At 36.2% G+C, this 24,134-nt stretch overlaps 4 protein-coding genes and 1 non-coding gene across 6 annotated transcripts; 3 read left to right on the top strand and 2 right to left on the bottom strand.

Moving 5' to 3' along the window:
- The first annotated feature begins 6,831 nt into the window (after positions 1 to 6,831).
- Positions 6,832 to 9,919, top strand: LOC18608689 (expansin-B3-like). Its single transcript, XM_007043501.3, has 4 exons — positions 6,832 to 7,155; positions 7,469 to 7,775; positions 8,351 to 8,480; positions 9,523 to 9,919. Exons 1-4 carry the CDS (start codon positions 6,987 to 6,989, stop codon positions 9,715 to 9,717), a joined length of 801 nt encoding a protein of 266 aa, XP_007043563.1. The 5' UTR covers positions 6,832 to 6,986; the 3' UTR covers positions 9,718 to 9,919.
- Positions 9,920 to 11,518: 1,599 nt separating this feature from the next.
- Positions 11,519 to 14,531, bottom strand: LOC18608688 (Clathrin light chain protein). The gene is made up of 3 exons (XM_007043500.3): positions 13,944 to 14,531; positions 12,450 to 12,603; positions 11,519 to 12,334 (listed from the first exon to the last, which is right to left on the bottom strand). Exons 1-3 carry the CDS (start codon positions 14,366 to 14,368, stop codon positions 11,840 to 11,842), a joined length of 1,074 nt encoding a protein of 357 aa, XP_007043562.3. The 5' UTR covers positions 14,369 to 14,531; the 3' UTR covers positions 11,519 to 11,839.
- A 471-nt stretch (positions 14,532 to 15,002) lies between these two features.
- Positions 15,003 to 15,075, top strand: TRNAF-GAA (transfer RNA phenylalanine (anticodon GAA)). Its single transcript has one exon. It is a non-coding gene; the product is annotated as a tRNA-Phe (tRNA).
- A 1,582-nt stretch (positions 15,076 to 16,657) lies between these two features.
- Positions 16,658 to 18,800, top strand: GCL2 (GCR2-like 2). 2 transcript variants are annotated; one of them, XM_018116541.2, is made up of 6 exons: positions 16,658 to 17,057; positions 17,156 to 17,334; positions 17,405 to 17,516; positions 17,594 to 17,710; positions 17,791 to 18,111; positions 18,349 to 18,800. In XM_018116541.2, the coding sequence occupies exons 1-6, from the start codon at positions 16,899 to 16,901 to the stop codon at positions 18,685 to 18,687; spliced, it is 1,227 nt and encodes a 408-aa protein (XP_017972030.1). In that variant the 5' UTR covers positions 16,658 to 16,898; the 3' UTR covers positions 18,688 to 18,800. The 2 variants fall into 2 exon arrangements, with proteins under 2 accessions (XP_017972030.1, XP_017972031.1); XM_018116542.2 differs by having other exon boundaries at positions 18,258 to 18,487.
- Positions 18,801 to 21,071: 2,271 nt separating this feature from the next.
- LOC18608686 (epoxide hydrolase 2-like) lies at positions 21,072 to 22,916 on the bottom strand. The gene is made up of 5 exons (XM_007043496.3): positions 22,737 to 22,916; positions 22,381 to 22,595; positions 22,106 to 22,282; positions 21,769 to 22,004; positions 21,072 to 21,549 (listed from the first exon to the last, which is right to left on the bottom strand). The coding sequence occupies exons 1-5, from the start codon at positions 22,804 to 22,806 to the stop codon at positions 21,300 to 21,302; spliced, it is 948 nt and encodes a 315-aa protein (XP_007043558.2). The 5' UTR covers positions 22,807 to 22,916; the 3' UTR covers positions 21,072 to 21,299.
- Positions 22,917 to 24,134: the final 1,218 nt, after the last annotated feature.

The raw sequence follows: 24,134 nt of genomic DNA, 5'->3' as shown, positions 1-24,134 counted from the left end.
GCTTCTGATTGCAATCCCATTTGCACATTCGTGGGTGAACGTTGTCCTTCGGACCAGAGGGGGCAACTATTTTTCGGAGCGTCGGAATTGCCTCCATTACCCATAACTGCATGTCAAATGTAACCATTATCAGACCGTCAATCATAAACGACTGCACCCATAAATTTTTTGTTCGAAAGGAAACTGAAAAACGTTACGTTATAGTACTTGTATCACCCATGCGAATCTGTAAATGTTGTAGAGTAACCGAGTTTCCTTTGTCACGCTAAAGTCAGGAACTTCGAACCCCTTCAAAAGATAATCCAAGGTCAGCTTCCAAACATAGTGTCCCCGTGGGAAGACATTCCAAGCGTCACTAGTCTATGGTAGTCTTGACCAAATAAAATGTTATTCGCAATCAAGACGAATGCCATCTTGGTCGCGTCTCCTGGTCGCTGAAAGTTACCCCCGGTGAAGGTATCAAACAAAGCTTACAGCTTAACGTTGTTCTGCCCGTTCCAGTATCTTGCATGAATTCCCTCCGCAGCAACCTCGTACGGTCGTCTAAACACATCGGGCATTAGACCAAACTTCAGCTTGATGATGAGGCAGAACTCCTGCTTTGATAGCCGCGCCTTGCTCTTACCAATGGCAAACCATAGCTCGTGGTCCATTGACTGGCTCTCAGTGATCTGACAAATCATGATGCTGTGCAAGAGACCGGCACAAAAGTACCCCTGTGGATAAACGTCCAGGAGCATTCCGAAGCAGGTACGCTTAACTAGATCGTACTCCCCTTTCTGTTAGAGAGACTTTGTGATGTAATGCAACTGCGACCACTTACAGTGGGTGTTAATTGCAACGTTGAACGCCCACTTCTCTCTCGGCACGATCAGCAAACTGTCAAGATCCTCATACTGTCTGCGCTGGATCTGCAAAACATAGCACACATGCTCCAGTGAGTTAAGCAGTCATGTGCAACAAGGTACACTGAAGACATAAATAAGGAATAAATGTTGTGACGCGCCATGCATTGCAATCAAAATGTTATGACACGCCATGCATAACAAGTAAAATGTTGTGACAGACCATGCATAGCAAGTTAAACGTTATGACACGCCATGCATATCAAGTAAAATGCTATCACATGCCATGCATAACAAGTAAAATTCTGTGACACGACATGCATATCAAGTAAAATGTTGTCACACACCATGCATATCAAGTAAAATGCTGTCACACGCTATGCGTATCAAGTAAAATGCTGTCACACATCAATAACTAACTATAATAACAATGACATCACACGGTAAACACCCAAAACCCCTAAACCATTACGACTTAACCACAACAACCACCAAACCAGCAAGAAAACACAATATAAACATTTGTAAAACAAAACAAAAAACCCGAACATATCAAACAAACCCAAGAAAAAACTAAAAAATTAACGAACACAAGAATGTTGCGAATTTGAGACTCACTGACCTCTTCATTCATGGCCGACATTTTTTTGCTAGTGTTGTGGTTTTGTTCCGCTTGCAAAGAGCCTTCTCGAACACTCCGGTACCAGCGAGAATGAGAAATGAATCATACAAACGTTACGAATTCTGAATAGTAACTGTTTAAAATGAAAAATGGCCTTCTAATATTCTTATTTATTCTGAAAAAGGGGAATTAATTCAGTGGAAGTCCAAACGATTACCACGTTAACTGCCCACTTTTTTTTTCCTTTCTCTCTTTCAAACCATGACGTGTCAACTGCTCAAGCACTGCCATGTCACACACTCTAAACCATGACCATGGCGTGTCAGCTTTTCAAGCAATGCCGTGTCAGCTTTTCAAGCAATGTCGTGTCACACACTCTAAACATGACCATGGCATGTCACCAACTCTAAACTCTAGCGTGTCACAGATTCCCTTCATGGCGACTCACCAACTCTGAACGCTGACGTGTCACAGATTCCCTCCATGGCGTGTCACCAACTCTTAACTTTGGCGTCTCACAGATTCAATCCATGGCGTCTCACCAACTCTGATCGTTGGCGTGTCACAGATTCCCTCCATGCCGTGTCACAGATTCCCTCCATGGCGTTTCACCAACTCTGAACGCTGCCGTATCACAGATTCTCACCATGGCCTGTCATCAACTCTTAACTCTAGCGTCTCACAGATTTCCTCCATGGAGTCTCACCAACTATGAGCGGTGTCGTGTCACACATTCCCAACATGACGTTTCACAAACTCTAATTCCTGCCCTGCGACAGCCATCTAACATATGTCCTGCTATAGCAGGACCATTTCCTGCTTTGGATTCACATCTTTCTCCTTTCAATTCACCACCGTATCAAGGATTTCTGGTTTCACATCATTAGCCAAGCTTTCCATTCATGACGACCGGTTCCTCGTTCAATTTAATATATCTCTTCTCTTATTATCTGAATGTTATGTCCCAAATCTCTGAAAACCCATCTCATGCAACATTATTTTGTTTTGCACAACCTTCAGAAAAAAAATTTAGGTATTTTGCACAACCAATCTTTGCATATTTATTTTTTTTCTCCCATTTTTCGCCTGTTTGATAATGCATGCTAACGAAGACAGCTCATTAAGGGCATTTTTATCCCAAAATCTTTTCTGGTGGCTAAAAACAGTTAAAAGTATCCCAACAGTTATTTACAAAAACACGTTATTTTTAAAGGCTAAAAAAAAAGTATCCCCTAAACTAAAGAGTAAAAGACAGGGTAAAAAATATGAAAATGAACTCTTGTCGAAATGAAAGGCAGCTTACCTTAGGGTAGAGGAAATTACTTTAGAATGGGTGAGATGTGGCTCCAATTTTGGATTCTGATAAATCGAGTTCGGTTAGAAAAGCACAGGCAACTGATTCATTTAAAAAAAGCTTAGAGAATACATTGATCTAATCAAGTCTGTTAACTAGGTGAAGAGTGAATCAGAAATCATGTCAGTAAATCTGTTGCTTTCAGGATTGGAGAATCACAACTTCTTTGACAGGAATCCCTTTATAAATCATCAAAAATGGCATGTGCTAAACAACTCAATGCAAAATCAAACATAACCAAAGCACCCTAGCATGGATTTATAAATTTTTCATACAGCTCGTGAAGAGACTTTACAACTACCAGATACTCTACTTTACTAGAGAAGCTACAGAAAACATGACAACAAAGGTAAGATCTTATAAAGTAATTTGAAGTATAGCTTTACTCGAGCTTTTCCCTTCTCTCCCCTCCATGGATGTTTGCCTTTCTTAAAGCTTGATTCAGGCACTCATTCATGCTTTATTCTGGAATATTTATGTGTGTATAATAGTAGTTAATTGAGGAGCAATAGCGCTTAAATGTATGCGCATTAAAATAATGAAGGCCAGTTTGTGCTGTAAGCTGAATGGATTCACATGGTATCTTCTTCAACGGTAGCTGCTTTAACTACCAAATAATCATTCTTTATTAAAGCATAATTAAAATTTATTTTGTCCTTAACTTTTTTTAAGCCATCGTGTGTCTTTATGTTGTAAAATATTTGTTAATTAACAGGTTTGCTGCACTTTTTGCTACATGCCCTCATTACAAAGTACGAAAATTTGGGTTTAAACCTTTAAACCCAACATGGACAAGTGAAGCTAGCTAGCTGATGATGGAGCATTAACAACGCCATATTTTCTGACCACGGTTTTCTCTCATCTGCTCTTTTTGTGTACAGCATTCCATAAGAACATTCTTCTCAGACGGTCAAAGACTGCTTTTCATTTCTTTTCTTCTTTTTTTTTTTTTTTAATTTCTCTTTCATAAAGATTTATTCAGATCTTCTTTTGAGAGCACTTGCTCTTTATTTAATTATTTGGGTGCAAATTGCTTTTAAGTCTTCACATTGCAGCGTTAATTCTAAAGCACCACCAGTCAAACAACGATTATCAATGACTTTTAGAATATCTTATCATTGGAATTTATGCACCATCACAGGCAGCATTATGCATCAATTAAAAAAATAAAATATATACTCTGATTGCTTGATTGAGTTTGGAAATGAGCATGAGATTCGAGAACTCCAGGTGGAGTCAATCAGTGTTTATTAATTCGTGTTTCGCGTGAGCTTAGGGAAATTACGATTGTAGCTGCAATTCAATCATTCAAAGAAATTTATATTTGTAAAAAAAATAGAGAATATTGATGTTCATCTAATTCTGTGGAGAAGAAAAAAACAAGCATTCAGAAGTTTTGTTTTCTTTGTCCATCTCTGTTTTCTTTGCCAGGTTCACATTAATCTTCAATTAGAAGGGTTTTTTTTTTCTTTGAATATAGCATATACCCATTTGGAAATACTTTGCAAATTTGTCAGGGCAATCACAAAAACTAGTATGCTAATGTTGAAAATCAAGTATATCAGAATTAATATATATATATATATATATATATATATTCTGCCAAAATAGAATAGTAGAACTAGAGTTGAAAATGTGCGAACAGAGCAGAGTCTGCAGACGATCCTTGTGAATAAGACGTACGCGGGCAAGTGGTCACAACTCACATGCAATGTCTGTGCTTGCAGACAAAGAAGAATTTTTATGCAAACCCTCTTTTGAAATTTGATGACATTTTCTTTTGTACGTATTTATGTTTGAGAAATGCGTGGAGTAATTCCTCCCCCTTGAAATTTGTGGAGAGTTTTCTCTTCCTGAATTGTTAGGTCTTGGATCAGCCCCCACAAAGAAACCCATCATTTTCAACATAAAAATAAAAAAGAAGCTAACAAACAAAAGAGCAAAACTTTTTAAACTCATCAGTGACAGGAAGCTGCTTTTTCCAACAAATGAAGTTTGCTTGATCCACTAAATTACATGTAACTTCGGTGGAGGGAGCAATATCATTAGTGGCAATAATATCGCCAAACCCTTGACAACTTAAAAAAAATGGAGAAGCAATAGCATAATAAGGATTTTGGAATCAGAATTGATCTGATTTCAAATCTTTGATTCATCCACAATTTTAATTAGAATTCAGTTTGAAAAAGAATCCACAGCATTGGCATTTGCAGGTTTGTCTCTTCGTACATGGACTGGAGAGGCACTGTGTGGTTAAGATATGAGTCAGAGTCATGTTACAGTGAGTAACAGATGGCGGGCTCACATCGTTAGTTTTGTTTACAAACAAATTAAATACGATTCATTTGTTTGGTGTATCCCCCCATGATGAGTTGAGTGGTCCACTTGTGGAACAGAAAAGGGTATTATTAAGCAAAGGCTAGACAATGTTTTTGCCTGATACATAGGGCCACCAATAATTCAACACTTGGGCTTGCCCTCTCAACTCACCAAGGACATCTGTGCTTGGATATACAAATTTATTTCTTCTCTTCGATAAAAGGAGAATATATATATATATATATATATATATATATATATATATATTTCTTTTTTGTTTGTGAAAGGTCTCTTTTAAAAAAGATATATAGTCACGTGGGTTTGGCCTCCCTAGCTCGCTAGTGTGTGTGTAGAATCAGAATCTCTATGGATTCTTTGCTTGAGGGCATGTTTGGAGAATAAACAGTTGCTGCACAATTATGGATTGAAATAACAGAAAATGGATCTCATCCCACTACTCACCAATTTGCCCCAAGATAATTATGTTGTCCTTGTAAGCAAAAAATTCATTTCATTTCATCTTTGATGAGAGGACAATGATAGATATCTTTTTCTTCTTTCCTTTTGTTCTGTCTTGTAATTACACTACATTCTGAGTCACATCCTTCTTTTTCTTTAATCCCTTTATTACATAGCGCAAACAGAATTCAAATTTGTTTTATAATCATTAAAACTTTTTATTTATCCAAAGGAGCAAGAAAACTGAAAATCTTCTACATATGACTAAGAAACCATAAATCGTTTTGAGGAAAACAATCGGCAAGATGCAAAAAGACAACACAGTCAAATTAAAACTATCCTTCCCAAGCCAAGTAATAGACTTCAATTTTAAGTCAGTAATATATGACTCTATTATTAACTAAATGATTGGAGATATGTTCCAGGTTAGAATTTAAGGTTCAATTTCAGAATCTTCAATTCAAATTCTATGATGGTTATAATGAGATTATTTTATATTGTATAGTATAATAATACTATATGTACAAAAGAATTTTAAATTATTAGTACATCAAAATTGACACAAATTAATTTTTATATAAGTCACGTTAATTAGTTGCATGTGAAATTCATAAACCACGTAATTTAAAGAATATGAGTAAAAAAAAAAACCACAAATTTCCGTTTGCTACGGTACGATGTGATTATGATCAAGTGCCATTTAAACCCCTAAATCCTTAAGCCAAAAAGTTTAGTTGAATCCAAGACATAAATTCATTAATTCTCAAAGACAAATAGGTCAATAAAATCAGGCTAAACATTTTTCACATTCCAGGACACAACGCGAAAAAGAAAACATGTTCCGAGGCAAAACATTGTAGCTTATGGTACAAAGGCAAAGCGATCCATTTTTGGCATGTTGAAATGCCCACACGACATCGTTTTTCCTGCACCAATAAGACCCGAACGGCTAACCATCACATGGCCCTATTAAAAAAAAAAAAAACAACAATATTAACGGTCGAATACCCAAATGACCAAAACACCCATCAGGCTCCCTTCCAGGTACGGTCACGCGGAATTAACGCCTTAACCGTCGGTGGGCCCCCCTCAACCCTAATGGCACGTAAGTAAATAAAGCCAAAACTAGTGGATCCCATAGTCATACAAAAAATAAATTAAAAGTAAAAAAAAAAGCACACATAACTTTTCCTCTGCTTCTATATATGTATGGAAGTCTGAACACTGTCTTCAGTCTATGATGCTCGATGCAACTAAAAACTGTCGGCAGAACAAGCTAGCTCTATTGCCTGCATTTTTCTAGCTAGTTTTTCTTTTATTTTTGCGTTTCATCTTAATTTTGCAAAATTCAAGGCTGAAACAAGTGGTGGCGCCGCCAGTTGACACAATGCAGCGCCGCCGTGGATTCATTGGGGTTGTTGCATTATGTTGCCTAGTGTTGTTGGAGTGTTTGATGGTGTCTGGTAAGGTTCCAGCTCCGGGAAAAGTTTCTGACCTACATTGGCATCCTGCCACCGCCACTTGGTACGGCAGTCCTGACGGAGATGGTAGCGACGGTAACTGCCCACCACTGGCTTCCATTCCCGTAATGTCACATGTTTTTAGATCTGCAACAGGGTTTTCTTGCATATTATATTAGCTGCTTTACAGTTTTTCTCGAGTGGACTAGTAGAGTTCCGAGTCGACTCAAGCTAATTAATCCGCTTTAAATGTTAAATTTCATGCTCAATTTTGTCTTAATTTTACTTTTCTAAGGTGAATTATCGAGTCAAAGTATCTCGCTTCGATTTTTCGGCCTAGTAATTGAAGTGTCAGGATATTTATGTACAGAATGTCGAGTGAAGTAAGGATTCTTGTGATTTTGTGCAGGAGGGGCATGTGGGTACGGTTCGTTAGTTGACGTGAAGCCACTTAGGGCCAGGGTGGGAGCAGTGAGCCCAGTGCTGTTCAAGAGCGGGGAAGGGTGTGGGGCATGCTACAAAGTTAGGTGCCTAGACAAGAGCATATGCTCAAGGAGGGCCGTGACCATCATTGTAACCGACGAGTGCCCCGGAGGGTACTGCGCCAATGGCCGCACCCACTTCGACCTGAGTGGTGCAGCCTTTGGCCGCATGGCTATAAACGGTGAGAGTGCACAGCTCAGGAACCGAGGCGAACTCCCAGTCGTTTATAGAAGGTATGCCGTCTGCCTTGCTCTGTACCATGTTCTTATTCCTTGGTTCCTTCGACGGTCTTTCTTTTTTATTGTCACTTCTATTTTGTCACTTTTCCTGTCTTTCTTTCTTGGTTTTATTTTGGGTTTAATTCCGTTATTGCTTTTACTACTAAGGAGTCTAGTAACTTTTTTGTAACCCTAATTACTACCTGGCAGCATGGCTAAAGGTTTTTTATTTTCTTAATTTTGATGAAAATTGCCAGAAGCTCATAGCCCCGTAACTTTAGCGTCGTATCATATTTGTGGGAAAGAGTTTGTTTCTTTGTGAGGGAATTAAAAGAAAAAGAAAAAAAAAACCTAAGATCCGGATAAATTATTACGGCTGTCTCGATTTCACACGTAAATGGGTATTGACCGTACTTTTGACCTTTTACCACTGAAAATTCAAAGAACAGAAGCCAAGCCCTGTTTGGGCTTCTGAAGCAAAGAATTCAAGGCCCAACGGTAAATTTGTTATAATTTGCCTCAATCTTTTTACCACTTTTGTCTCCAACAGCATTGCTTTCTTATATTAAATATTGTGATTTAAATTGTAGGACCCCGTGTAAATATCCTGGGAAGAACATTGCCTTCCATGTTAATGAAGGTTCAACTGATTATTGGCTATCTCTTCTGGTGGAATTTGAGGATGGAGATGGAGATGTTGGGTCAATGCATATAAGAGAAGTAAGTGCTATTTTCTTCTCTACAATTTTAACTGTTCATTTGGTTAGAAAAGTTTTACGAAGAAAGTTATTTTGGTTTCAATGCATAAATTCTTCGTGACTTCCATGGCCCAATAAAGGCAAAAGCAGAAAGCAAAAAGCCCCTCTTTAGGCTCCACGAAATTCAGATATGACTAACTTTAGGAAAATTCTTAGTGCTACATCAATAAAGTGCAAAAGATACAATGCCTTTGCCTGCATCTTCAAAAGCCAGGCACTTTCACATTTACAATGAAAAAAGCTGCGTAAACTTGTTCAAAAAATTAGTATCAAGGTAGTGTCCATACCTCAAAAAAAGGTAATGGCGGGATGTTTTAAAATCACTAATTATTATTAACCTTTTTTTAAAAGATAGGCAGTTCCTAATATCATGGATTTGTCTGCTTAATCAGATGTCATTAACCCAACATATGGACATCTTATTAGAAAACATTGCCCTTTGCTTTGTCTACACAAACAATTAGGCTATTTTAATCAGTATTAGTAATATTTTTGTGCTTATGGTTTGCCTAATGGCTCCAATGTGCAAAGTGCTGAAAAGCACTTTTTCTACTGTTACTTTCCCTTCCATGGACTACTTAAAACATATTCTTGAATCTTGACTCAAATGCATGTGATATAGGGGCCAGGCCACGCTCAAAAATGTCCCATCCTTATAGTATGTTCAAAATTATTATTATTGTTATTTTTGTCATTTCTTTTCTTTTTCCTCCAAACCCATGAGGCAAAAGAATATCGTTTGGAAATTGTGACATTAGCATGTAAGTTGCTTTCCATTCGCACTATCTGATTAGGGTATCCACAAGCTATGGACAATAACCAAGTCTCAGCCACTTTTTGTTCTTAGCTTTTAACCCATTTTTTCCCAAGTTTGAAGGTGAAAAAACACTTGCAAAAGTTCAAAGACTCGAAGTCAACAAAACTAGATTGAGAGATAAGCTGGGTTACGTTCATATGCTAAATTGCAAAGACTAATGTATTTTTTGACATATGGATGCTGGCAGGCAAATTCTAATGAGTGGTTAGAGATGAATCATCTATGGGGAGCAAATTGGTGCATAATTAGGGGACCCTTGAAAGGACCATTCTCGGTGAAACTAACAACACTAGCAACAGGAAGAGCGCTCTCTGCAAGGGATGTCATTCCAAGAAATTGGTCGCCAAAAGCAACTTACACCTCTCGCCTTAACTTCTTCTAACTGTGGAAAGTAACACCAATTGGGTCATTGCACCCTAGTCCCCATGACACAAAAAGTATTCGTTGTCCCCCTCCTTTTTTTTTAAAAGAAAAGGTAATCGTTGGACAGCGTAGTAGCATCCAAGGGGTCTTTCTATTTCTATTTGCCCTTTTTTTTTTGGTTCAATAGTTTTCTCTACTTTTGTAGTGTGCAAGTGGTTGTAGATGTAGCCCTCTCCAAAGGAGAGAGTGCGTTTAGTATCGTTACTGCCATTCCTGTTTGAATGTAAGCTTGCGGCCCAATGGATTTTAATGAAATTTGGAGCATTGAATGTAGTAGTACTAGTATTTATTGTGTGTCAATTTGTGCACGAACTTATCTTGCCTCTCCCAGGATCTTTATTCAAAATCTTACATACTTCAATCCGATTGAAGTTCAAATTTTTGTGGCTAAGAATATAAGATGGTGAGCACGTTATTTTAATCAGCAAGATTATGAAAATAAGAAATGAGATTCGGTAATAATTGTTAATAATTATTATTAATAAAATAATTACAAGATAACTGAATCTTGTGAGAATTTTTAACATAAAAAAACAAAAAAAAAAAAGATTCGGTAACAAACTAAATTTTTGACATGAGAATATCTCAAAGAAATCTTAGAATATCTGTATGCATAATATTCATAATAATTGTCAACTTAATTATTACAATATTTTTGAAACAGAGTATCATAATAAAGTTATCTATTTTGTACATATTCTTATCTGAAACACCATCTTGGCATTGTTAAAGCCAGATCTAACTTTCACAAAAAATGACCACCAATCAACTTCACAGTCACTATACCACCAGAAATCTTGGTATTCGCTAATTACATTGTTTTGAGTTGTGATGAATCCAGGTTACCTTTGGAGTACCGCACCGCACCGCACCCTGTCTCTTTTTAATCCGTCCATCAGACGTCGCATGGGTCCTCACTCTTCATGCGCCCATGTGCTTGCTATGTGTCGACGTCATCCGCCATGCCATCCTGCCTAGTCCGCAAGAGTACTTGTGCGTTGGTTCACACTATGTAGTCACATGCAAAGTGTTCCAATGTCGTAGCTCTAGCCGTAGCAAAGCAGCTACTGAGTGCTGACAAGAGGTATGCGACCACCACACACGTGGAGCATATCCCGTTTGAATCCTCATAGAAAGACCCTTGTAATTGAAAACACAAAAGAAGAAAAATAAAAAGGGCATCTTGTTTCCCCTCGAAGCCTAATGTCTTTATTGTCACGTGGGAGGCCACATGTTTGATGTGGATAGAATTAATAGTAGATCATAACAACGACATCTCCTTTGCAAATTCTAAAATATATATATACATATATAAGAATGTTTTCCCTTGTAATGTTGATGGGAAATTCTAATCCGCTCTTTTAAACTGGTGTTGTGATCAATCTAACATATTGCCAACAAAAATTAGAGATATTGAATGCTAGTGGCAGTTTAAGTTTGATAAAATAGGAGGTAGACTATATGGAAACTAAAGCAATGGCCAACTATACTCACGATCTAATCTTTCAATTTTTGTTTTGTTACATTTTACTCTTTTTTTACTTTTATTTTGATCGTTATATTGCATCGTTAATCTTGATCGTTGATAAACAGGTTGGAGATATAGGAATAAATAAAGGGATGATCGGCAACCTCCAGGATTTGGATTGATGGTGCTTTTTTTATTGAAGACAGTTGGCAATTATGTCCTTTATCTTGAAGAATAAACAAATAGAAAACGTTAGTGATATTAAAAGCAAAAACAAACATTCATTCGATACTTTTTCAGAGTAATGGCTCGCTCAAGAGTCATGTAGCACAGGCAGGGACTTGGATTGATGAATGTAGTACTAAATAGCGGAAGAAAAGCCTTGCTAGATAACAAGAGGAAGCAATAGAAAATCTTCGCTTATATATAGTGCCTACAAATTACAATTTCAAAATCAAGTTAGGAAGAAAGCTCTCTGCTGCTCACGCTGCAGATTTCAAAGCCATCTGCGGGTCTCCGCTCTTATTCTCCATCAGGAATGGTTAAGCCAAGCTTAAAAATAAACCAAAGAAATTATAAACACGAGAAAAGGATAAAAGAAATTTGGTTGTCATCACTTGGAAGCATCAGCATCAGGTTTAGCAGTATTATCAGCCTCAGCTGGAGCTGGAGTCTCTGGTTTTGGTTCTTCCGGAGCACCGTCAGCAGCGGGATCTTTACCTTGTGAAGCAGGTTTATTTTCAGCAGGAGTACCGGAATCAGTTGGAGTTGAAGTTTTGTCATTCTTGGCATCCTTCCCTTCTTTTGCATCTTTTCCATCTTTCTCCTCTTTTCCATTCTTGCCATCCTTGCCATCTTTCGGTGGAGGCATCATATGAGGTGGAGGGTTCTGTTTCAGCTTCAAGAAAATTTGCCTCATTCTAGAAAGATCAGTAGGCTTCCCAGGCTTTGGACCTTGAATGACCACAACGGAAGGCTTCTTGTCAGGATCTTTCTTCCCTCTCTTCTTCTCAATAATAGGGACCTCACGAGGAATGAGCTCAGCAATTGCTTTCCAGTAGTGCTCGTGAGCTTCTTTGTGGAACTTTTCTTGGTTAGCCAAGTACAGCTGCATAACAACACAAAACTGATTTAGTTTAGTCTTGTAAGGCAAAGAGAAGAGAAAGGCAGGGAAAGGTTAATGAGTAACAGCATTGCTGATTTCTAAACTTTCTAGTTTCTACCTTCTCTCTTTCTCTGTTATTAGCCTTGTTGGTTTCACAATTTTGATTCTTTTTCTCATAAAAAGATCGCTTGTATTCTTCTGCTTCAGCAATGATCTGATTCCGCATCTCCTTCTCTCTTTTCTCCTTTTCCTCTAGATGGATGGCGTTTAGGCTAAATCAAAGGAATTGAAAAAGAGTAGAATCAACAGATTTGATATTCCATGATTGGCAAATAAAGAACAATTCGGAAATGAGATTTAATATAATTGTACCACGATTTCCTCAAACCCCAGAACCATGCAAATCACTGATGTTTTAGTCACCTAATAAGATATCATACAGTGCACCAGAACATTCAAGTTCCCATTTCTCCTGTGCCTAATCTAGAAGCAGAGAATTAAGCATCTTTTACATTGGAAAAGAATGGTGGAGGAATGGATCTTGGCAGATAATTAAAGAAACAAGTTACACCACGAATTAAACTGCAAAGATGGAAACCCAGGCTTAATTATATCAAGTTTGAAAAGCCATATCAAGGCTGAAAAAAGGTAAATGACAAGTTTACGTTTCACCTGGAGATCACAAGATTTCAAAAGGATAATTTATTCTCCACCAATTCCATTTATAATTGAGGTTTGTGGTTTTCTGCACTCAGGAGAAAGAAGAATGTAGCATAAGCATGGCGTTAATTGCATAATGTGCCAAACATCATGCTTAGTCAACTTAAAAATCTAGCTTTACCTTCATATGCATATTAGTCAACTAAATTAAAGCAACGCTACCAGAAGTACAGGATAGTTGAAGACAAAGAAGAAGGGGTGGAAGATTTTGCATTATGAAACTATACTCTAAATGCTGACAGGTAAAAGGGGCTGAAGAACAGAGTACCAAAGCAATGGGCTTGGCTTATGGGAACTTGCAAAACTTAAAATCCCATGTATGTTATCACATGACCCACAAGAGAAATGCAGTCTTCTTGAATCAAGTGGCAAGGGAAGAATTACCAAGACGCATAGACTTTAAGAAAAAATAAAGAGAGAGAAAGGGAGAGAGAGGAGAAGGAACATCCATGCATATTAAATGGCAAACTTCTCATAGTATCATAAGACTTAAGGAATTCTTATTTGACTTCCCTATAACGCTCATTGTGCCTCTTAACTTCAACTCCAAAGGGAAAAAAGTTGATCATTATGAATGTAACCATTGTTCATGTTGCAAACCAGGAAGCTATGTTGCCAGCAGCTTTCTCAAATCTTTTTCCTAAAATTAATGAAGACGCTAGCTTCTCAAAACCGTATTCATGTGTTATATATCTACTACTTAGTTAAATCACAAACAAAACCCATTCATTTAGCATCCTCAAGCGTAAACGCATCTTATGGTCATATCAAATTCCAACTGCTTAGATCCTACATGCAAATGCACGTATAAAAAAGATGTATATTCTTCTTTCTGTAAACCTAAGAAACAAAGAAACATATGGTCCCAGAGAACAAGGTAAAGATAACAAACCGGCGCCATTCACGTCGCGCGATGCCTTCCTCTCGCATCTGTTCAGGTGGAGGCAACATCGGCCCATCAGAGGCAAAAATCCCATCATCATCATCACCACCACCAATTGCACCACCATCAACATCTCCAACTCCATCCTTCAGAGACGTATCAAAAGGCGTCGAGTAGTCAGTGTCGGTCGCGGGCATCCCGAACCCGTAAACATCCGGGGAGTGCGGGTCATTGTTGTTGGTAGGGTCAAAATAATCATTGGTGTCGTGAGCAGGATCATTGGCGAGATTATCGGAAGGGAAAGCATGGTGAGAAGGGAAAGAGGAGGAGTCGTAGCCCATGTAGGCGGCGTCGTCGTCGTCGTCGAGGGGGCGAGAGAAGGAATTCATGTGATCTTCTCCCCCGTCATTGCTCATCGTGTCGAAGGACGCCATGTTGAATGGGAGAGATAGAGGGAGCTTCGGTTATGTTGGTGGGTTTCTGTGGGAGTGTGGGGGTATCAGGTATGAGCTATTTTTGCTCGGGATAGATCGTTGGGTTCGGATCGAGAGAGGGAAGAGGGAGTTCGTTGGGTTAGGGGTGGATATCAGGTACTAGTCATTAGAATGGTTAATATGTTTGGTAGGATGGCAACCTTAACTTGATAGCAACTCGAATCAAACGTGTTGAGTTCTACCTCAATAACATAAGAAGCTAGTTGGGAGTTAGGACTTAGGATTATACACACTTTCCAAAATGTAATGTATTAGTAATGGCTATTGCTCTAAATTCTAATCCTGTACTAGTCACTCTAACCAACTACCATATGTATTGTTCTCATCAGCTTAGAAACAAAATATAACTACCTTGAAAGTAGAATTTTTGAAGAAAAAAAGGATTTATGATATTACTAATTCTTTATATTTGTTTAATTCATTTTTGAAATTTAGATTCGGTCTGAGACAATGCTCTACCTCTCTTCTTTCAAATCTTGAGAATCCTAGACAGGAAAATAGTTGCAGCAAATATGGGAAAAAAATGAAAAGACTATATGAATATGTAATTTTAAAAATCACACTTAAAGCATATGCGGGGATAGCTCAGTTGGGAGAGCGTCAGACTGAAGATCTGAAGGTCGCGTGTTCGATCCACGCTCACCGCATTTAATTCATTTTTCGGCTTTTTAATTTTTAGATGGACCTTTTTATCTTTAATTTTTAACTCTTTATCTTTTTTTTTGCATTCAAATAAGTTTTTAAACTCTTATTTTGAGTTAAATAAGCCTCTTTTTTTAAGTATTAATTAACAAAATTATATCAAGAAAGTCAATTTAACCCATATCTTTTTTATGATGTTCAAATAAATCTTTAAATTCTTATTTTGGATCAAATAAGTTTTTCTTTTTAACTGTTGATTCAATGGTATAGTTAACAATTTATAAGTTTCAAAACTTTTATTTTGAGTCAAATAAGCTCCTTTTTTTAAGTGTTAACTAACAAAATTATATCAAAAAAGTCAATTTAGCCCATATTTTTTCATTGTGTTCAAATAAGTCCTTAAATTTTTATTTTGAATCAAATAAACTTTTCGTTCTAACTGTTGACTCAGTGGCATAGTCAACAATTTTTTATACTATATCATCTATCACGTAACATGTTGACGTGTTATCTTAATAATGTCAATGTCACATGACAAATAATGTGATATAAAAAAATTATTGACTAAGAATTGGGCTTTTCCTTTAAACCCATTCAAATGTTCCAAAATTATTAATTAGAGATTTGAAACAAAAAATTTAAAAAAAATTAATTGCTTTAAACTGATTATAATTATTTCTTAATTGATTACCATATTCTTAATTGAAGTTATCATTTCTAACAAAAAAAAAACTTAATCCAACTTTTCCAATTAAACCCATTGTTGTTTTTGTGAAAGTTGATATAAAAAAATCCAAAAATACTCAGAAACGATTTTAAGAAAATGATAGCTAATATAAAATTGTTGTGTTTGGGATTTTTAAAAAAGATTTTTGGGTGACAATAAGAAAATGGAAAACTTTTATAGAGAAAGGGGGGTAATCAAAGATTTGCAAAATATGGGAAGCAAAGAAAACACTAATTATGAGATGAATCTCAAGTGTAAAACCTGTGCCTCCCAACTCTTGTAAGTATCCTTTTACCAAAATTATTTTGGGTATTTTTGGATTTTTTACACTAACTTTTAGTAGAAGAACAATAACTTCAATCAAATTGAAAAAGTTAGATTAATTTTTTTAGAAAAGATGGTTTCAATTAAGAAAATAATAATTAGCTAAGAAACAATGATAATCAATGTGAAACAATTAGGTTTTTTTTAATTTTTTGTTTTAAATTCCTAATCAATAATTATTGGATATTTAGATGGGTAATTAAAAGGAAAAAACTCAATTCTTAATCGACAATTTTTTTATGCCACGTTATATACTTACGTGACATTAATATAATTAAGATGACACATCAACATAACACGTGATAAATGACGTAACATAAAAAATTGTTGATTGTACAATTGAATAACAGAAGTCAGTCAACGGTTAGAAAGAGAGATTTATTTAATTTAAAATAAAAATTTAGAGACTTATTTGAATATAATAAAATGATATAGGTTAAATTGAATTTCTTGATATAATAAGAGGATATATTTTGATATTTAGCCATATTCTTTTTAAGCCTTTATCTTTAATTTTCTGAACCAATCTTTTTTCTAAACTAACAGATGGACTTTTTTTATCTTTAATTTTCTGAACCGATCTTTTTTCTGAATGACAGATGAGAGCCCCCAGCCTGACCGAAACCTTAGCAACGTGGAGGCAGATCTTTGCTTCTCGCAATACAAGCCAGTTTCTTAAAACTCACAAGTCAACCACTTCAAACTTCCATCTCTCTCTCTTTCTCTCTCCCCTCCTTATCTGAGCATTTCGATGCTGCGAGAAGAACAGGAATAACAATGGCGGATCGTTTCTTTCCGAATGTGCTGCCAGACTTCGTATCCGAAACAACGGAACAAAAAGAAGAAGTCGGAGATACTCTGATGAAACTCCTATCCATGCCCTACTCTTCTCTCTCTCAACATTTCAAACGCGCCGCTTTGGACCTCAAAGAAACCGTTGCCTCCCTCTTTTCCATTTCTTTCTTTCTTCTAGCTTTTCGGTGCCTTGTTCATTAACTTGAAAACCTCACCAAATGTTTGTCTTATTGACGCAGGTAACGCTGGACACATGGGGGTTGACAGGGCAGAAAGTGTCAGACTTTACCCTTTATTGTGGCACTCTGGGCACCGCTTTCTTACTCTTCAAATCCTATCAACTTGCCAACAACACCAACGATCTCTCCCTCTGCTTAGCCATCGTTGATGCTTGCAACTCCGCTTCCTTTTCTTCTCGGTACACCAATCTACCTTTGCTCGATACTTAATTGGGTTAAATTCAGTTTATTGATATAACTTAAAAACAGAGATGTAACCTTTTTGTGTGGTCGAGCGGGTGTTTGTGCTCTTGGTGCTGTAGCTGCAAAGCATGCTGGAAATCAAGAGTTACTTGATTACTACTTAAGCCAGTTCAAAGAGGTATTTTTCTGATAATTTTTCAATATTTTGGTAGCATTTCTACATGTTAATTTTTACTTATATGATTGATGGAACAGATTAAGCTCTCAAGTAATCTCCCTGATGAGTTACTGTATGGAAGAGCTGGGTTTTTATGGGCTTGTGTGTTCTTGAACAAGCATCTAGGTGAAGGGACTATTCCTTCTACAACCACTGTAAGTATATATGTTAATAGATTATTATCTCTAAAGGAGGGTGAATCAGAATTGAATCTCTTTGGGTTTTTATTGTTTAGCGTGCAGTTGTTGATGAGGTCATCAAGAATGGAAGGCAGTTAGCGAAGAAAGGAGGAGGAAGCCCTTTGATGTTTGAATTCTATGGAGAAAAGTATTGGGGTGCTGCACATGGATTGGCAGGTATTATGCATGTTTTAATGGACATGGAGTTGGAACCAGATGAGATTATGGATGTAAAGGGCACTCTTAAATACATGATTAGGAACCGATTCCCGAGTGGGAACTACCCTGCAAGTGAACAAGATAGAAAGAGGGATGTTCTTGTGCATTGGTGTCATGGAGCTCCAGGGATCGCCCTCACTCTGGTTAAGGCTGCTGAGGTAAGATTTAATTTATCTAGTTCAGTGAAACTATTTGAAGCCCTCTATTGAAACTATATTTAAATGTAGTCAAATATTGTGTTATTCTTTAGAGGTCCTGTTCATGGAAATCACTAGATTCTCAGCAAAAGAATTAAAATTTGCAGCAAGCAACGATTTGTGGACTACGAAAAAAATTAGAATTGGTTAGGAGCACCCTTTTGCTACTGCTTTGCCAAGAATTTCTGTGTTCTTTAGGTTTTTGGAGATGATGAATTTCTGGAAGCAGCTGTGGATGCAGCAGAGGTGGTTTTCAACCGCGGGTTGCTGAAGCGAGTTGGAATTTGCCATGGCATTAGTGGGAATGCTTATGTTTTCCTCTCACTCTACCGAAAAACAGGCAATGTGGAGTTCTTATACAGGGCTAAAGCATTTGCTTGCTTGCTGCTTGATCGGGCTCACAAGCTTATATCCAAGGGAGAGATGCATGGAGGCGATAGGCCCTATTCCCTGTTTGAAGGGATAGGGGGTATGGCGTATCTTTTCCTAGACATGATTGAGCCCTTGGGGGCCAGATTCCCTGCATATGAGTTTTAAGTTGTAGACTGATTTAAATAAGTGTTGCATGTGGTAGCACCACTTACCTTGAATAGATATGTGTACGAAGACGAGTTCATATCACCTACAATGAATCGTATGCAATTATGAAATCTCAAGCATGTATGAGTTCGGGAACATTTGGGCTTTTTGTATAGTTATCATGATGAATGGTTAGGGATTAAATAATTTTAGAATTATAATGAAAAATAGTTGCAAGTGATTATGAACCGATGATAATGTTCTGTAGTTAACTTTCAAAAAAAAAAATGTGCTGTAGTTTCAAAAAAATAATTACCTCAATCTAGGAAATTTAGTGGCAGTTTTTTTTTTTTTTTCTTTTTCGTTGTATTCTACCGAGGATTGTAATAGTTGTTATAGTGCAATAAGTAGTATATGAAGTATTTGAGTTGTCTAGATTCAGGAACAAATTTAGAAATCAACGTACACGCCTTGTTTTTGAATGGCCCACATTAAATAAATACCACATGGCCTAAGGTCTCGTAACAATGTTGGTCACCCACGATAAAGCATTCTTGGAGTCAAATTCAAAAAATAAGTGAGAACTTGCAAAGGAGGAGCAGGGAGAAAACACGCAGTGCATGAAGAATGGCCATAAGCTTTGCAAAGTTGGAGTCTTGGATGCCAAGTGTGCTAACGAAAACACCCACCACATAACCATCAAAGTTGCGTAAGATTCCATCGCATCCTACTAGCCCAGTTTACCCTTTGCTGAGTCATTAACATTGAATTTAAACTCACCTTGAGATGGAAGTATCCAAGAGACCCCTATTCGTGAGTGGAGGGAGGATCGTCTAATAGATGTGTTTCAGGGTTCGAATCACCAGCCGATATCATTAATTGCATTAATTCCTTCACATGCACGCACCTAGAGCATAAATCACATTCTAAAAAGAAAAAAATATTTCGAACCCATCACATACTTTGCTGTTAAAAACCAACTCTTTATGAGCCAACCACAAAGACCAAAACATAGCACCACAAACCAGGGCCGAACTCAGAAATTTTTCTTAGTGGTGTTATGGGATGATACTTAAATTTTTTTTTTTTATCCAAGATCTATTGGGAGAGTACTTAGATCAAATTCAACATGACTTTGCATAAAAAATATTGTTGAATTCCATCATTAGTAGAATTTTATTGTTGTTACTTGGGATTTGAGTTTTGTAAGACAATTTCTTTTCTTTTGAAATATCTTTTCATGGCTTATTTATCTAAAATTATAAAACTTGTTAAAAATTATTACTCTTTAGCATAAACTAAAATGTTAGAATTAAATAAAATATGATTTTACATAACAAATTATCAAGTTTAGTCACTAATAATATGACAATTTTCTATTCATTGATATCAAAACTAAATATAAGCATTTTAAATACAAAAATCAAATAATATATCTATAAAATAAATAAAAAAAACTCATAATTTTAATATATTATTTGACATGCAATACTATTTTTTATTAGCTAGATTATAATTATGAACTCAAATTATCTAATTAATCAAAAAATATTTAGATATGAAGTATTTAAAAACTTAATTTGATTTAAAAATTACTTTAAAAATCGAGAAGATGAAAGACTTGAATTTTTAGATAAGAAGAGTAGTTTAAGTTTTGACCTTTTTTTATTAAAATCTTAAATTATAGAAGAAAATTTTTTCATCTTTTTTTGTAGTATTTAAGTATTAATATATAAATTATTTTTTGATAAATCACTTTTATTTGAAATCTTTGACCCCTATCATTATAAAATTACAAAAAAAAAAAGAGTTCATCAATATATTAATTATTCTAAATTTTAGATAAATAGAATAAAAATTAAAATATTTTAAAAAATAAATAATGTCACGTGACATCACTCTCTCCAAAGTGAATCTGCCCACGCCACAAACTATCATCCACTGCTTGTGTGTCTCGATTGCCGAGGTACAACCAGCTCGAGATTGCCAAAAGGACGATATAATCCAAGGTGAAGACCATGACATCCCTAGCATTGAAGAACAAGGCCCCATACTGTCAAATTATTAAATATCTGTCACCGCAACATGTTTGACACCCGGCCTCTAAAATTTCCAGTTTCGTTGTACAATTAAATATTAATTCCTCAGTTTGGGGGGATTGCTTTCCAATGTATATCGGCTGGTTTGATTCATTGTGATCTTTCCCATAATTTGGTTATTATAGAATTCCGATGGAGTTTCAGATTCACCTTTTTATTTTGTTTGGAGTTATAGGTTTATGTTCATTATTTTTCCATCCTAACTGGATGGTCGAATGTATCTACTTCCTGTGGACTTAAATTCCTTTTGCCTTGCCTTTCAACTAGAAATGCTGGTGCAAGAGAGTAATTTAGGTACCGGTATGACTCAACAATGGTGAATAACACATTTAATTAAACTGAAATGCAGATATTCTTCTAATACATTCAACGTCGACCTTACTGAGGTCATTATTCTTGTAGGAGATGAGCTCCTTTATTCACAGTGCAAACGCAGGATTCCTGTACAAGGACCTGCCATAGCCATCTGCAGCAAATAAGGGTGATAAAAGTAGCAACTGAATTTCTACCTACGTACTAGCTCCAGCTCCTTTAATCGCAGTGTTTGTTGAGGAAGGAAATGATGAGTTGATTCACCTCCTCAGGAGCTTGTTCTTGAACGAAATGGTTTCCTTCTGACATAAATGTGACATCCAAATTGGGCACAGACTCCTTAATTTTGCCACTCCTAATGTAGTCTTCCAACCCTGGGAATTTCATGATATAGTCTTTCTCTCCCATGATTACAAGTCCTGGAGCTGTGATTTTCCGATCATCCAGACCACAAGGAACCATCATAGTCCTGCACGTAATAGAATATTCGAATAAAATTACGTCAGGCATAACATAGTGAATTTGACTGTAGTTCTCATGGATCTCGAAGCGAGTCTTTGGGGGTCTGATTGGAACATAATAAGCACCCATGTGAAAGAAATATTATTAACAGCTCTTCTCGGTGCCAGAAAATTATTCATTTTTCTTCAATGTTGAAGGTTGACTTGGGAAACACTTTTCTGTTTACCTGTATGGAACTTGCAATGCAGTACGGAAGCCGCATTTCTCGTATAAAGATCCATACTCTGCGAGATCCTCCTCACTGAACCATGGTGGTAGAGGAGCAGAGGAGTCAACCAAGTCCATAATCTCCTGATTATCAGCAGCAACTGGGGGTAGAATTCCAGAGAACATACTATAAACCTTTCGTATCACAGTCTTCGCGTCAAAGCGGCCAAAATCTGCTTCAGCTTTTCCTGGAATCTGGGAATTTACAGGGCACTTGCTAAGACATCATGTGGAAACAAGCTTAGCAATCCATGGAGAAAGCATCAACGAGACATATGATGGCAGATGAAACTCACCATCCACCTTAACATATAAAAGCCTGGTGGAATGAGAGGAAGTTGACTCTGAAGAGGAGAGAGACCTGGTAGTAGGAAAGGAACGCCCAGTAAGACAATGCTGGACACCCTATCAGGGTAGAGAATAGCCAGCATGGCTGCTACGAAGGCTCCGAAATCCTTTGCAACAAAATGAGCCTGGTGGTTTCAACAATTAAAATTAACATGGATTCAATTAATGAAGTGTCTGGAAGTAATTAAATTCACATATCAAAGTCAGTAAAATGAAACGCGACCTTAGTAATGCCCAAAGAATCAAGAAGGGCAACAACATCGTCAACAAAGTCATTGAAGGTTGCCTTCTCTGGCTCTGATGGATGCTCTGAGAGTCCATAACCTCTAAAATCAACAGAAATTGCTCGGTAGCCAGCATTAGCCACGGCGATCATCTGGTGCCTCCATGAATACCAAATTTCTGGGAATCCATGCAAGAATACCACCACCTTAGGACCTGCGCAGAATTTAACCCCACCGTTGTTAGAAAGCTATTAATTAGTAAAGCATGATGTACGATATGATAAGCAAATGAAATGACTTCAACAGAATATTCTCCAGCGTATCAGGACCAGACTTGCATATATAAATTTCTAACCAGTTCCAATCTCGGCCACATGAAGCTTAAGTCCTTTCGCTTGAACATGGCTGTGCTGAATCTTTTCCATTGTATAGAGAGATCAAGTTCACTGAGATGACGCCTGGGTGAGAGTGAAGTTAAGAGCATCTTTTAGATCACGCTATTTAAAGGGTAATGATCGAAATATCTGTCTTCTAACTAGTGGTCACAAGTGAAGCTACATAAAATATATTTAAGGAAGCACAAGGCTTATTTTTTTTTTTTAAAAAAAGATATTGTTCCTTCCACTCCTGCCACGTTCGTTCCTGCTCCAGAAGACAAGAACTGCACAGGCAATGAATTAATTGCAAGTGGGGACTCGCCTTAAACAATAATTTCAATCCTTGTACATGTGCAAAATGGGAGTAGAGGCTAAATACTCCTTTAAATGTTTTAATATAATTGATGCATACTCGTAAATTTTGAAAAGGACTGATGCTTTTGGTACTCAACTACTCTCATTCAAGAGTACTGATTGTTTGATTCCGATTGTAAATATTTTAGCATATATTTGTGATGATTAATTAACCATCATATGCTAATATATAATATGCTTTTTGTTATATGAAATCAGAAATTTGTTATCTTCTTCAACGGAGACTTGTCACCTTATCAACAAAATTTCTAAATAGTTTTTTGCATTTGACTTTGACATGATTAAAATAAAAGTTACCATTATGATTTATATTTAAAATATACTGTCTTTGTCTCAATTTTATTGTCATTATCTAATTATTTTAAAGAGTTTAAGAGAAGAAATTTTCTTTAAAGTATTTTATATTAAAATTTTAATTTTTTCTTATAAAATTAATGTTCCATAACTTCTAATGACTAAAAGTAAAAAAAAAAATCACATTCGAGTATTTGATTCATTAAAAAGTAAGATTCGAGTATCTCTTTTCTCAATATAAAAAAAATCATGAAAATAATTTTAAAATATTAAAAAAAAGTAAGTGTATTAGCCTATTACTACGTCTTTAAAAACAAAAAAGAGAGAAAACATAATTTTGAAACATTAAAAAATGAAAATGAATAAACAAAATTAGATAAAATCAGTAAAATTTTTATTAATTTTTAATAAAAAATATATAATATAAAAAATAAAAATATTAAAAAAAGGGCAACGAATACAGACAACAAGTTAAAAGCTTATAAAATAGGAGTATTATTTACTTTTATCTTATGGATGGAAAATGAAAAGTGTGGCATGCTTGAAACTAGTAAGAGATGAGATAGATTTTGTATATATAAATATAAATCTTTCATCATTTATCAAGTATGTTTTTTGGATTTGAAAATATAAACACCTGACAATTAATATTAGAGTTAAATTTAAATTTTCACTAATATGGGATCTCATTGAAAATACAAAGATTG

Source organism: Theobroma cacao, chromosome 2 (assembly GCF_053813885.1).
Source record: "Theobroma cacao isolate CCN51 chromosome 2, ASM5381388v1, whole genome shotgun sequence".
Taxonomy (NCBI): Eukaryota; Viridiplantae; Streptophyta; class Magnoliopsida; order Malvales; family Malvaceae; genus Theobroma; species Theobroma cacao.
Note: the sequence above shows the minus strand (reverse complement) of the source record. Positions and strands in the feature narration are given on the sequence as shown.

What these genes read in the sequence shown, in the direction of transcription:
- LOC18608688 (XM_007043500.3), bottom strand. Translation starts at nt 14,368, where the DNA reads ATGGCGTCCTTCGACACGATGAGCAATGACGGGGGAGAAGATCACATG. An exon ending in GCGCGACGTGAATGGCGCCG is followed by an intron (nt 12,604 to 13,943) that starts GTTTGTTATCTT and finishes CCTTTGATTTAG; the next exon opens with CCTAAACGCCATCCATCTAG. An exon ending in ATAACAGAGAAAGAGAGAAG is followed by an intron (nt 12,335 to 12,449) that starts GTAGAAACTAGA and finishes GTTGTTATGCAG; the next exon opens with CTGTACTTGGCTAACCAAGA.
- LOC18608689 (XM_007043501.3), top strand. Translation starts at nt 6,987, where the DNA reads ATGCAGCGCCGCCGTGGATTCATTGGGGTTGTTGCATTATGTTGCCTA. An exon ending in TGACGGAGATGGTAGCGACG is followed by an intron (nt 7,156 to 7,468) that starts GTAACTGCCCAC and finishes GATTTTGTGCAG; the next exon opens with GAGGGGCATGTGGGTACGGT. An exon ending in GGTCAATGCATATAAGAGAA is followed by an intron (nt 8,481 to 9,522) that starts GTAAGTGCTATT and finishes GGATGCTGGCAG; the next exon opens with GCAAATTCTAATGAGTGGTT.
- LOC18608686 (XM_007043496.3), bottom strand. Translation starts at nt 22,806, where the DNA reads ATGGAAAAGATTCAGCACAGCCATGTTCAAGCGAAAGGACTTAAGCTT. An exon ending in TGTGGCCGAGATTGGAACTG is followed by an intron (nt 22,596 to 22,736) that starts GTTAGAAATTTA and finishes AATTCTGCGCAG; the next exon opens with GTCCTAAGGTGGTGGTATTC. An exon ending in ATTCTTTGGGCATTACTAAG is followed by an intron (nt 22,283 to 22,380) that starts GTCGCGTTTCAT and finishes TGAAACCACCAG; the next exon opens with GCTCATTTTGTTGCAAAGGA.
- GCL2 (XM_018116541.2), top strand. Translation starts at nt 16,899, where the DNA reads ATGGCGGATCGTTTCTTTCCGAATGTGCTGCCAGACTTCGTATCCGAA. An exon ending in TCCGCTTCCTTTTCTTCTCG is followed by an intron (nt 17,335 to 17,404) that starts GTACACCAATCT and finishes ACTTAAAAACAG; the next exon opens with AGATGTAACCTTTTTGTGTG. An exon ending in CTATTCCTTCTACAACCACT is followed by an intron (nt 17,711 to 17,790) that starts GTAAGTATATAT and finishes TTTATTGTTTAG; the next exon opens with CGTGCAGTTGTTGATGAGGT.